General features: G+C 37.2%; 3 protein-coding genes across 4 annotated transcripts; 1 reads left to right on the forward strand and 2 right to left on the reverse strand.

The window, feature by feature from the left end:
* The first annotated feature begins 689 nt into the window (after positions 1–689).
* LOC108856386 (kinesin-like protein KIN-UC) lies at positions 690–6,891 on the forward strand. Its single transcript, XM_018630169.2, has 21 exons — positions 690–1,159; positions 1,336–1,436; positions 1,537–1,659; positions 1,738–1,926; positions 2,125–2,346; positions 2,445–2,595; positions 2,685–2,834; positions 2,994–3,082; positions 3,232–3,441; positions 3,568–3,702; positions 3,938–4,117; positions 4,201–4,380; positions 4,542–4,661; positions 4,782–4,910; positions 4,992–5,124; positions 5,208–5,300; positions 5,456–5,581; positions 5,765–5,890; positions 6,047–6,190; positions 6,279–6,407; positions 6,518–6,891. The coding sequence occupies exons 1-21, from the start codon at positions 877–879 to the stop codon at positions 6,649–6,651; spliced, it is 3,147 nt and encodes a 1,048-aa protein (XP_018485671.1). The 5' UTR covers positions 690–876; the 3' UTR covers positions 6,652–6,891.
* Positions 6,892–6,993: 102 nt separating this feature from the next.
* Positions 6,994–8,605, reverse strand: LOC108859337 (uncharacterized). Of its 2 annotated transcripts, XM_018633232.2 has the most exons (6): positions 8,484–8,605; positions 8,106–8,142; positions 7,804–8,020; positions 7,529–7,616; positions 7,369–7,435; positions 6,994–7,283 (listed from the first exon to the last, which is right to left on the reverse strand). In XM_018633232.2, the coding sequence occupies exons 3-6, from the start codon at positions 7,928–7,930 to the stop codon at positions 7,230–7,232; spliced, it is 336 nt and encodes a 111-aa protein (XP_018488734.1). In that variant the 5' UTR covers positions 7,931–8,020; positions 8,106–8,142; positions 8,484–8,605; the 3' UTR covers positions 6,994–7,229. The 2 variants fall into 2 exon arrangements, with proteins under 2 accessions (XP_018488734.1, XP_018488736.1); XM_018633234.2 differs by lacking the exon at positions 8,106–8,142 and having other exon boundaries at positions 7,804–7,957; positions 8,484–8,586.
* Positions 8,606–10,598: 1,993 nt separating this feature from the next.
* LOC108856735 (chlorophyll a-b binding protein 6, chloroplastic) lies at positions 10,599–12,299 on the reverse strand. Its single transcript, XM_018630606.2, has 4 exons — positions 12,019–12,299; positions 11,429–11,531; positions 11,059–11,347; positions 10,599–10,954 (listed from the first exon to the last, which is right to left on the reverse strand). The coding sequence occupies exons 1-4, from the start codon at positions 12,207–12,209 to the stop codon at positions 10,812–10,814; spliced, it is 726 nt and encodes a 241-aa protein (XP_018486108.2). The 5' UTR covers positions 12,210–12,299; the 3' UTR covers positions 10,599–10,811.
* Between the last annotated feature and the right edge of the window lie 275 nt (positions 12,300–12,574).

Raw genomic sequence — 12,574 nt, forward strand, 5'->3', positions numbered from 1 at the left:
AATAAATATATTAGCTAATTCTAAGTGTTCAAAAAAATTAGATTAGCTAATTCTAGGTGTATAAGTGTATATTTACATATTTAATGAAACATTCTAGTTATTTTGATTTTTTTGAAGCTATATTTGTGACAAAATGTTTTTAAGGTTATCATTCGATATTACTTTTTATTTATTTATTTGTATTTATATATTTAAGGTATAAATATCTTTTATCTCTTTAATGAAATATATTTTAGTTATTTTTCTTTTTAAAATTTATTTTTGTACAAAAAACTTAAAAATAATCTATTTGAAAAATCACTCATTTTTATATTATATTTATCGATTTCACAAATCTACTAACAATACTCTCCTAATGCTGATATTCTAAAAATTTCTAAGAGGTAGCTATGTGCATTATAGAAAACTAGCAACTAGACGGCGAAACATTGGCGTTAATAAATTATTGATTTATTTTATATATACTATACATTAATATGACATATTTTAGTTTTAAAATTTAATTATAAATTTATTGTGATATATTATCAAGATTATATATGCAAAACAAAAGAAATTAGATAAATTTATAGATTTGTAATAACATTAATGTTTTATTTAACATATTTAAACTGATTTAAATTGATTAAGTGTTGGAAAAAAAAAGAAAACAAATACACAAAAGGGTCCGTAACGTCACCCACTAAACCACGAACGCGGGAACCCATATTTTGCATTCATTCACAGCCGTCGTGAGTCGTGCCCCCCTCTCCTCTCCTCTCTTCCCTTCATCTCTCTTTCCACTTCTCCACGAACTTTTCAAAATTCACTTTTCCTTTGAAAATCAATCAATCAATCTCTGCCCCCTTTCGTGCATCGAGAGAGAGCTTCACTACTATGACTTCTTCTTCGAACTCATCCTCCACCGTCAGATCGTCGGCGAAGCACGCGGCTGAGCGGATTCAGCAGCACTTGCCTCCCAGCAATCCCGCTTCCCTCTCTTCGTCTTCCTTGAACCTACCCTCTAAGACCTCTCTCGTCGCTCCGATCAACCACTCCCCTCGCCCTAAAGATCGACCTTCCTCCACCATATCCTCCGTCTCCGCCGCTTCTCCTTCTGCACGTCGCTCCGGCACTCCCGTCCGCCGATCTCAGTCTAAAGACTTCGACGACGACAATGGTATCTCTCTCTCTCTCTCTCTCCTTCGTGTATCCGTACGATTATCCATTTGCGTTAACGGATTTGACTCTCACTCTAGGGAAATGGTATACTCGATTTAGGGATTAGGACTGTTAGTGATGATCGTTCAATTTAGATGAATCGGAACTTCGATATTGAGTTTTTTTTCTCTACAGATCCAGGGAGGGTGAGAGTTTCTGTAAGAGTTCGACCTCGTAACGGTGAGGAGCTTAAATCAGATGCTGACTTTGCTGATCTTGTTGAGTTACAACCTGAGGTGCCTTCTCCCTATCTATCTCTTAAGTCAATAGTTTCGTATCAGAAGAGCAACTCAGTTCCTCCTTAGTAACTGTTCTTTGCTTTGTTCTTCTATGCAGATAAAGCGGCTTAAGTTGAGGAAAAACAACTGGAATTCTGAGTCCTATAGATTTGACGAAGTCTTTACAGATACAGCTTCTCAGAAACGCGTCTATGAAGGTGTAGCCAAACCTGTAGTCGAGGTTAGAAACTTCTCTCATGTAGAATCTTTGAGGATTTTTGTTTATGGATATTCAATCAGTACTGCATTGGATCTGCAGGGTGTTTTGAGTGGATACAATGGCACAATTATGGCTTATGGTCAAACCGGCACGGGTAAGACTTACACGGTGGGGAAAATTGGTAAAGATGATGCAGCTGAGCGTGGTATCATGGTTCGAGCTCTCGAGGACATACTTGCCAGCGCGTCTTCTGATTCTTCTGTTTCCGTGGAGATCTCTTTTTTGCAGGTGTGACACTCTTCTGTGTGGATATCTTTTTTTCATGTATATCGAAATAGTAGTATCACTTCAATGCTTAGGATCTGGTAATCTTGTTGAAGATTCAGAGACATCAGACGGAAACCTTGTGTGGATTTTGGAATGGTTCTACACCTTATATTAATATCCATGCCTAAGAATCTATATTTTTCTTCTTGTAATTCACAGCTTTATATGGAGACTATACAAGATCTTCTTGCACCTGAGAAAAACAACATTTCAATCAATGAGGATGGGAAGACTGGGGAAGTATCAGTACCAGGGGCGACAGTAGTTAACATTCAAGATCTAGACCATTTCTTTCAAGTTTTGCAAGTCGGTGAGACAAACCGCCATGCGGCGAATACAAAGATGAATACAGAATCCTCACGTAGTCATGCAATTCTTACGGTGTGTTGTGACATCTTAGAATATTTGGTCTCTTATGGTTCTTATTCGTTAAAGATAGTCCATATTTTGGATTAATGAAAGGTATATCTTCTGTGCAGGTTTATGTTAGGCGGGCTATGAATGAAAAGACTGAAACAGGAACTAAATCGCCAAAACCTGAATCTTTGGGAGATAGAGGCATTCCAAGAGTTAGAAAGAGCAAACTTCTAATTGTGGATCTTGCTGGCTCAGAAAGAATAAACAAATCTGGTTTGAACTCCTTTACTGTTCATATAACCACCCTTTCATGTTATATCAAGAGGTTATGATTGAGTTATATCCTTTTTTATTTATTTAAGGCACTGATGGCCACTTGATTGAAGAGGCGAAATTCATTAATCTTTCACTGACATCGCTGGGAAAATGCATAAACGCATTAGCTGAAGGCAGTTCTCATATACCGACAAGAGATTCTAAGCTAACCAGGCTTCTTCGTGATTCTTTCGGGGGTTAGTTAATCAGAACTTTCTTGAGCCATTTATAAAAACACAAACTCCTAAGCGTGGCTCACTTCTGCGTGTCTTATACATTTTTCATGTTAATCTAGTTAAGCTTGTGCGTATTACATAGATTTTGAAATTGTTTTCTTTTTGGCACTGATCAAATAGGTTCTGCAAGGACTTCACTTATAATAACAATTGGGCCGTCTGCACGGTATCATGCAGAAACAACTAGCACAATAATGTTCGGACAAAGGGTCAGTTTCATATTTCTGTTGATCCATGATTATATCTATATCTGCAGATCGTAAACTGAGAAAGACACAGTTTTCTGATATTAGTAGTCTTTTATATCTTTCAGAGAATTTTTGAGTAAGGCCTTGTTGGTTTTCTCTTACTTTTACAGGCAATGAAAATAGTAAACATGGTAAAGCTTAAAGAAGAATTCGATTATGAAAGTTTGTGTCGGAAGCTTGAGACTCAGGTGGACCATCTTACTGCAGAAGTCGAAAGACAAACCAAACTTAGAAATAGTGAGAAGCACGAGTTGGAGAAAAGATTGAGAGAATGTGAAAACACTTTCGCTGAAGCAGAAAAAATCACGGCAAGGTCCAAGGTATTTGTCTCTCGTAATGATCGGCTACTCTTTTGTTTATATTGAACTATTGTCTAGTTTCTTGATATGATGCCTTTTATACTATTATCTGGTGCTTATATTTTGAGGGGTGTATCTGAATTACAGTTCCTGGAGAAGGAAAATGCCCGCTTGGAGCTCCGTATGAAAGAACTATTGAAGGATCTGGAAATGCAGAAAGATCAGTGTGATCTAATGCGTGATAAAGCCTCACAATTGGAGATGAACTTGAAAAAAACAAAGGTACACTTCCTCTCATGTGCTCGTAGTTCGCTCAGCAACTACTTAAAATATATTGTTAGTTGACTGACTACGACTTTCTTTCGTTTGATCTTTATTTAACTACTCACATAAGCTCTTGGTTGTTTTCTCTAACGGCTTGGCATCTGTATAAGATATATTTTAAGCAGTGTTCTTTTTTGGAGTTGTGTATGTATAGTTTCGTAGGCTCTGACAGTGTCTTTTTAACTGTTAGTAGCAACAGCAGCTGGAAAGTTCAGCATATAAGGAAAAACTTGCAGATGCCAGTCAAGTATATGAGAAAAAGATTGCGGATTTGGTTCAGCGGGTTGAGGATGAACAAGCCCGGTCAACAAAGGCCGAGCATCAGTTGAACGAAATGAAAAATGTTTTGAGTAATCAGCAGAAGTCTATTCATGTTAGTTAATACTAAAACTTTTTTTATAAAAAAACAAATGCATTAGTTTTGTGTTCAGACTAATGTTTTTTTTGGTGTTCTAGGAACAAGAGATAGGCAACTATCAATATCAAAGGGAACTTGCTGAAGCCACTTACACCTATGAATCTAAAATCGCGGAGCTGCAGAAGAAATTGGAAGATGAACATGCTCGGTCTAACTCTGCAGAGGAGCAACTTAGACAGATGAAAAGGATTATAAGCGATCGCCAAGTTTTATCACAGGTTATTGGCTTATTCCTGATTTTTAAGAATGATACTTTCAGCTTTATGTTTCTGTCTTCTTTTTTTAAATCTTTTCAGCATGATAAATGTTTATTTTGTGCTTCAGCTCTCGCAGAACTTTATGTCTTCCAACTTTTTTTTTCTCTTGGTTTTGGGTTCAGGAAAATGAAGAGACAAACGAACTCAGGAAAAAACTAGAAGAACTTTCACAGATGTATGAGTCCACAGTAGATGAACTCCAGACAGTGAAATTAGACTATGATGATCTGCTCCACCAAAAGGTGTGACCCCTAAACATCTGCTTACAGAAAGAATATCACACAATTAAGAGTTGGTCATATTCAAAACATCCAACTGGTGATTTCCGCTGGTGAGTATAAACTAAAATTTGTTTTACATAGGAAAAACTTGGCGAAGAGGTGCGGGATATGAAGGAAAGGCTCCTTTTGGAAGAAAAACAGAGAAAGGAAATGGAGAGTGAGCTTTCCAAACTAAAGAAGAATCTAAGGGAAAGTGAAATTGGTGTTGAGGTGGATTTACTATGAGATTGTTTCACCTGTTTAACATGCATTTGTACTTCATGGTCTTGCTAAGTCTGTTTCATTTCACAGGACAAGCGTGTGAAGGAAGATCTTCCAAAAGGACCATCAGAATCTGGAGCTCTAACAAGCTCACAGAGAGCGCAAGGGTTAAAAAAGTCTCTATCTGGACAGAGAGCTACCATGGCAAGACTTTGTGAAGAAGGCATGATTCTTTCTCATGAGTTTAGCTCAATTTTATCGTTGGGGGTAATCCAATTGACATTTTCGTTTCTACTTCCATTTCAGTGGGAGTTCAGAAGATACTACACCTGATTAAGTCCGAAGACTTGGAAGTTCAAATCCAAGCTGTTAAAGTGGTGGCCAATCTGGCCGCTGAAGGTGTGTGATTTCATCGCTCTATATATTAGCGTGTGTCAGTAGCCTCAACTACTGTTACAAGTGGATTCTCAGTTTGTAAAGTACTGACTTCACCTTTGTATATCATGTGTCATTGTACCTAAACGACATGCATTCTGTGTGTGTGTGTGTTTTAGAATCTAATCAGGTGAAGATTGTGGAGGAAGGGGGTGTAGAAGCTTTGCTAATGCTTGTTCAGTCATCTCAAAATTCAACAATTCTTAGAGTGGCTTCTGGTGCAATCGCTAATTTGGCAATGAACGGTAAGAACTTATATTGGTGGTTCAAGTAATTTTATGATATCGTTGTTCCAATTTAGATTTTTAAGTGGTCTCATGTGGGTATTTATTTACAATGCTGGTTTGCTTGAATATTCGATCTGTAAGTTGCGTTAGACTGTTCTTCATGCCATGCTTCAATAATATGGTTTCTGTTATTAACCGCAGAGAAGAGTCAAGATCTAATAATGAATAAAGGAGGTGCTCAACTGCTAGCGAAGATGGTGACCAAAACAGATGATCCACAGACTCTAAGAATGGTAGCTGGTGCACTTGCCAATTTATGTGGAAACGGTGAGCACAAGATTTTCAAACGCATCTACTCATCTGCACCAATGCATGTCTTCACTGTATAGCATATGCAAAAGCCAATATATTTGAAGAAGCTTTGTGCTGGGATGATAAGTATGTATTTAACTCTTACATGTCTCTGTGTTTTTGCACAAACAGAGAAGTTTCTTAAGCTCCTGAAAGAAGAGGAAGGCATCAAGGGACTACTCACGATGGCGCAGTCCGGAAACATAGATATCGTTGCTCAAGTGGCAAGAGGGATGGCAAATTTTGCAAAGTGTGAAACTCGCGAAATCATGCAAGGTTTGTAACTACGTATTTGCTTACAAATATAAATCCATATCCGAGACAATTTTGCTAATATACCTTGAATGATCTTAATGCATCACAGGGCGTAGAAAAGGCCGTTCTCTTCTCCTTGAAGAGGGTGCTCTTGAATGGTTGACTTCAAACTCACATATCGAATCCGCATCAACACAACGTCACATTGAGCTTGCGCTTTGCCATCTAGCTCAAAATGGTAAGCCTATATTGGGTTGAGTAAAGCTGATTTCACATGTCTTTCTCTATATCAAAACTTTGTGCGGTTGAGACATGACTAACATGCATACCTCCTCTTATTCGATGCAGAGGCAAACGCAAATGATTTCAAAAGAACGGGAAGCGTGACAGAGATTGTAAGAATATCAGTGGAGTCGAGTAGAGATGACATTCGCAGCTTAGCAAAGAAGATACTCAGATCAAACCCTCACTTCTCAAGCTGAACATGAAAGTAACAGAAAAAAAAGATGTACATAAGCATAACAACTCTGGTGAGTGGTACAGATTCTTATCTGGATCTGTGAGAAATGTCATTAAATTGACTTTTGTGATTGAGATGACGGTAATCGAAGAGGGCAGCTAAGGTTATGACAAAACATATGTTCAAGAGATTATGTGCTGTCATCATTTATATGATGTTGTATACTGTTTCCGTTGGTAATTTTCGTGAACAGTTTTTTCTTGATGTTTCGCCACGTTATTAATCATTTGTGCAACAAATCTTACTGAATACTCATTATGGTTTGAAATTTCACATGGCCAAGCTCTCCTGTGTATGATTGAGTATGGATCAAACTCAAGTCTTCTCACTGATGTTGTGTGTTTGCATTAAAGTAACAAGACTTATTTGGAATCAGTTTTGTTCTCATTTAACAATCATACAAGTGTTACAAATGGAGTATGTGAGTGGTCACAAATGGAGTATGTGAGTAGATGTTTTCGCAACTCCTAGTGATTTTTAATTGAATCTCTTTTTTTCTTTGTTCTTTGTTCGATTTGATGGCATTGTTTGATTCTTCTTCTAATCGTAAAGGCCTTCGTCATACCATATATCGACCAGAAAGTCCACCATCTCCTACACAAACATCAGACGGGCAATTCAGTTATTTGAGAATGATTTTTTAGCTTCGTTGAATAAATGAGATTAGATCAAATCTTACGGGTAAAGGAATCGACTCAGAGAAAGGTTCATGAGATGAGAGAAGATCTTCATATGTAGTGGACCAACTACATGAGATTCAAGATTATGTTAAAGAGTATACATCACTAGAATATTAAAACTACACAACAAGAGAAACATGATCCCATTGTTAAAATAACCTTATAATCTGATCCTTTGTAGTTTTTTTTCTCTGTCTAGATTGATCTCCCACCCATTTTTCTCTGTTCTCTTGCCACAGCTTTACACCTACAACCAGTAAATATGCTTGTAAATAGTGCTCCAGAACAAATAGTTTCAAAATTACAGAACCAACAAGTTTTAATCCCTTGTGGTTTCTCCGACAAGAAACAGAAGTATGGTTGTTATGCTACGTAACCAAGAGCAAAGATTGGTAAAACAATGATCTTTGTTAAGCTAGTTGTGAAATATGTACCATGATCCACAGGTGTAATGGTGCTTTCAGTGTTCTTTTTAACCGAGCTTTTATCTTCTATGGCCAGTTTTGAAAGCTCAAGAGGTTTGTTTTCCGTGGACAGACAATTTGCAGTAAAAAGCTCCATTGTTGTGATTCAATCGAATGATCATTCCTTTCCGAAATAAATTCGATTATACCAACATTCAACAAAGAATATCAAAGGTTTCCACACAAGCTGCTAGGAACACAAACATTATATTAAAACCGAACTCAATAAAGCATGATACTGTTTACATGAAAGGGGGTTGGTTTAGTTTTACCTCATTGACATATTCATCAATCAGCTTGTGGGAAAACCTAAAAAGATTCATAAAACAAGAATACCAGATTCCTCAGAAAAATCTCAATACATTATCAAGGATGAAAATTCAATACAAAAACCAAAAAAAAAAGATAGATTGTTTGACATTGCTGTTCATATTCATTAACAAATCTTCATCTATAAAGCAACAAAAAAATATTAAGTCATTAAATGCAGAACTACTTCTGTTTCATTAAGAAGGATCTTTCTGGAACATAATGTAATCAAGATCCAATCAGATGCATTCTAGATCCAAATATTTTCTTAGGGATAAGCTAAAGTTCTTGAGAGAAACATAACATTTACAGGTAACAAGAACAGAGGAAGGAAGATTTACCTAAATGAGGGAGTACCAGCAGAAAGTTTGGTGGGAGGATTGAAACTTGTTTTCTTTTAGGTTTATATGTAAATGAAACTTTAGATCTTGAGCCAATGAAAATCAACTAAAAATAAATTTAAAAGGAATAATATCCAAAAATAGGAGAGAATAAAATAAAATAAATTAAAGTGTTTACCTTGTTGGTAGATGAGTAGTAATAATAATAAAATCTGTATCCACCACCACTATCCAGATCTGTTCTGAGTCAATGGGACAGAAAATTGAAGCAAGCCCCCACGCATATGACAAAAACAACACAACTTATCTTTCAATCATACGTGGATGTGATTAGGAAAGATAATATATCATCTTTTACTATATGAAATTTGTCACATGTTGTAATATAGTTATTTTATTTACAAACACTACTTTGATTTTTCCTCAGATTTTATCTCAAGATCATTGACCATATTAATGGTCAAGATAGATAACATGTTTGCGTGTTTGGTTTACGTTGTTCTTAATCTCCTCTAACTTGCAGTTCCTTAAACTTATTTGCGTATTTGGAGTTATCCAAGAGCACTGTGACACATATTTTGCTTTTTCTTCTTATTATTTTATCACAATTGCTTTAACCTATAAAGAGAGATAGGACGAAAAAGTATGAGAAAGGGGTGATTTTGGGTAATTAGTGAATTTACGTGTGTGTCTGTGTTTTTTTGTTTTTCTTTTTTTTGTTATTTAGCCTAATTTCCCTACTAAAATTGTAGTAGTTTGCATTATCTGCCAAAGGAAAAGTAACTTGGAAATATGCGGACTGAAACTCCATAACTCTAAAAAGAACATACCGACAATCAGTCCGCTCTAAGTTTTCTAATAAAATATAAGACATGGTTCTGTCTTCGTCCGTAAGATAAATCACCACTGACCAAATACAAAAGAAACAGACTTTTTTCTTTATAAATTTGGTTATTCTTTTTTGCTAAATTGTAAATATCATAGAATGAAAGAGTAGATTTTACAAGTGATCTTTTGATCTGTATCATCTTGGCAAAAAGAAAGAAAAAACAAGATGGATACAAAGAAATGATTAACCGGCTATTATCTTAGCCACAGTCTCATAATAGAGCTAAACTTTTTCCTCAGCCTTCTAGCCGAGATGATGTTTTTAACCTCTTTATCAATGGCTCTAAAAACAGTAGAGGCCGGAATGGATGTCTGATTGTGCACTAGGTTATTTCTCTGCTTCTATATGTGATAGATGACAGAGTGAGCAGCTAGCTTCCGTAAGAGAGTGAGTCGCCGGGAGCGGGATGGATTCCTGATCCAAGACAGCAGTTCAGACCAGGAGGTGATCGCTGCTGTGTTGGGCTGGCAACGCACGAGCACTCCACGCCAAACGTCTTGACTGTAGGTGCAGGAGATGAAGAGATGGTCTCTGGTTTCGTCATGCTGGGTGCAGAAAGGACAGAGCGGCGAAACCGGCAGACCCCATGCCGCAAGTCTTGATCTGGTAGGCAGCCGATCATAATTCGCAATCCACATTGTGAAACTGAGCTTGGGGATTGCTCCCTTGAACCAAACAACATCAAACCAGTCCTTTAGCTCTCCTCTAGGCCTTAGCATTTCCCATGTAGCTGCGGACCTGAAAACACTTGTAAATTTGGTTATTCCATACTGCAAAAGTTTTTAAACCTTATTAGTGTTCTCAATCATCCAATCAAATATCAACCGCTTACTGGTAAGATTACTCATTAATTTCCATTTCCTTGTTGCTCAATTTCATTTTATGAACCTGAGAGGAATGATATGACATATCATATCCTTATCGAATTCTTGTTTCTTCAGACAGATTACGTCGTTTTACAAGTAGTTGACATCAAAATATTAAAAACTTCAAACTCAAACGTAAATTGACTAGGTAATTTACATGCGTCTTGCGTGAGTTGGTATATATATCTAAGTTGGTAAAACAAAACAAACAAGTGTATTATCATCTCATTTTTTAAGGAAAGTTAATACATCTAAGTTAGAAATAGTAACCAAAAGATATGAACTATCAACGACTACAATGTTTCTTCTATAATGAAGTAGATAATATGTGAATATTTACTAAACCTCAAAGCCACAAAGTCTGATAATCTAAATGATTTTAAATATTGTTTCAATGAAACATCAGGAATATGATATTACAAATAGTAAAACCACAGAGAATTCAAGCTCACACGAAGCAGTCGATCACCAAGACAAAACATCATAGGTTTCACAATCTGTATTTTCATTACAGAGAGTTTTGATACACATGAAGCTCATCATAGGACACATTACTATTTTTTTTACAAGCCACTAGTTCAGAGGGATAACAATATCGCCAATGTTTTTGTGCCATGGATCAGCCAAGTGAGTAGCCAAGTTCTCCAATGGTCCTGTCCCTGGGTAAGCCGATTGCTGCACACAGAAGCCTACAAAGGCCAACAACGCAAGCCTCCCTGACATACACACCCAATAACAACACATAAACATTAGATATACATTTTTTTTTAATTAAGAGATGATCAAAGCAAGGTAACATGTGTGTAATGTGTTTGTATACCGTTCTTGATCTCCTTAACTTTCAACTCCTCAAACTTCTTAGGGTCTTTGGAGTATCCAAGAGGGTCAAATGCACCTCCAGGGTACTTCTTTTTCTCAGGGTCTTTCTCCATGCTCCTCTGGTGCTCAACAAAGGCAATAGCTAAGAACTCTATAGCCAAGATTGTGGGCAGAGTACCCCATGGGACTGGGTTTCCCAAGTAAGTGGCTTGTCCTCCAGGTACTGCTGCCCATTCTTGAGCCTTGACCCAGTTTCCGTATCCCAAAGCCTCTGGTACCAAAATCCCTGGCTGCATTCCACACCAAAAACATTAACCACCAACTTAAAAAGAACTAAAAGGTTGGATATTGAAGTAAATGTTGAAACTTACAACAGCAAGCATAGCCCATCTACAGTGGATGAGCTCTGATTCTTTGTATCTCTCAAGATTCTCTGGAACCTCTCCAAGTCCAAGCGGGTCAAACCCAAAGTCACTGCACCATTTTAGTACCAAATAGGTTTAAAAACTGAAACAGAGAATGCAAGACGCACATGTAAGGTGCTTCATAGTATGCAAGAAACAAAGTAAAAGGAGATGACTTTCTGATCCTGATCATGTGATGTGTACCTAATAACTTAAAGACTGAAACTTTGAACAGAATCTAATGTAGCAATCACAACCCAATAATCATCATCAAATACATATCTAGGAAACTGAGCAACACAGACATAAAGATTTCAAATTTGAGCAGGAAACAGAGTACAGAGATGCTTCATAGTATGCAAGAAACAGAGTAAAAGGAGACTACTTTCTGCTTTGTGAATCATGGCGATGTGTACCCAATAACTTTAAACAGCATCCAGTGTAGAAATTAAAACCCAAACATCATCATCAAATACATATCTAACAAACTGAGCAATATAGACATAAAGTTTTCAAATTTGAGCAAGAAACAGAGTACAGAGATGTGATTGGCGTACCCTGGAGCAGAACCGTCGAGGTAAGCGGGACGCGGCTCGCCGGGCATCCAGTGAGCAGCCATTCTGATGCGGCCAACGTTCCCGGCGTTGGGGAGGGCAAATCCGGAGGAGACGAATTTAGACTTCGAAGAAGAAAGAAGGGAAGGGTATACGGCGGCGATGCCGCAGCTCATGAGCGAGTTCGACGCCATTGTATTCTCCGATATATCTCTCTCTCTGCCTTTCTGTTTGTTTACTACAAAGAAGAAAGATGTGAAGGAGAGGTGTGTGTTGGATGTTGTCAGTGTGTAAGAGTGATCCGTATAAGTAAGGTTTTGTAGGATGCGAATCTAAATTCAGATTGCTATTGGCTAGAGTGAGCTTGCTTGGCTATCTCATTGGGCCACGTGTAGTCTCTATATCATGTTGATATCTCTATCTGCTCTGAGTGGTTCAGACATAGGCAAGAATCTAAGTTATTACCTCTTTTGCCATTTATCTTCTGCAAAGATAAAAAAAAAAAATCTAGAAAGCGTCCAAAATATTGGTATTACCGTATACCACAAGAAATTAAATC

Source organism: Raphanus sativus, chromosome 5 (assembly GCF_000801105.2).
Source record: "Raphanus sativus cultivar WK10039 chromosome 5, ASM80110v3, whole genome shotgun sequence".
Classification (NCBI taxonomy): Eukaryota; Viridiplantae; Streptophyta; class Magnoliopsida; order Brassicales; family Brassicaceae; genus Raphanus; species Raphanus sativus.

Excerpts from the sequence above, each read along its gene's own strand:
- LOC108856386 (XM_018630169.2), top strand. The coding sequence starts at position 877 with ATGACTTCTTCTTCGAACTCATCCTCCACCGTCAGATCGTCGGCGAAG. Across the intron at positions 1,927-2,124 it reads TGGAGATCTCTTTTTTGCAG|CTTTATATGGAGACTATACA; the intron begins GTGTGACACTCT and ends TGTAATTCACAG. Across the intron at positions 3,703-3,937 it reads TGAACTTGAAAAAAACAAAG|CAACAGCAGCTGGAAAGTTC; the intron begins GTACACTTCCTC and ends AACTGTTAGTAG.
- LOC108859337 (XM_018633232.2), bottom strand. The coding sequence starts at position 7,930 with ATGGAGCTTTTTACTGCAAATTGTCTGTCCACGGAAAACAAACCTCTT. Across the intron at positions 7,617-7,803 it reads CATTACACCTGTGGATCATG|GTGTAAAGCTGTGGCAAGAG; the intron begins GTACATATTTCA and ends TACTGGTTGTAG. Across the intron at positions 7,284-7,368 it reads CTGAGTCGATTCCTTTACCC|GAGATGGTGGACTTTCTGGT; the intron begins GTAAGATTTGAT and ends ATGTTTGTGTAG.
- LOC108856735 (XM_018630606.2), bottom strand. The coding sequence starts at position 12,209 with ATGGCGTCGAACTCGCTCATGAGCTGCGGCATCGCCGCCGTATACCCT. Across the intron at positions 11,532-12,018 it reads CTCGACGGTTCTGCTCCAGG|TGACTTTGGGTTTGACCCGC; the intron begins GTACGCCAATCA and ends AAAATGGTGCAG. Across the intron at positions 11,348-11,428 it reads GATGGGCTATGCTTGCTGTT|CCAGGGATTTTGGTACCAGA; the intron begins GTAAGTTTCAAC and ends TGTGGAATGCAG.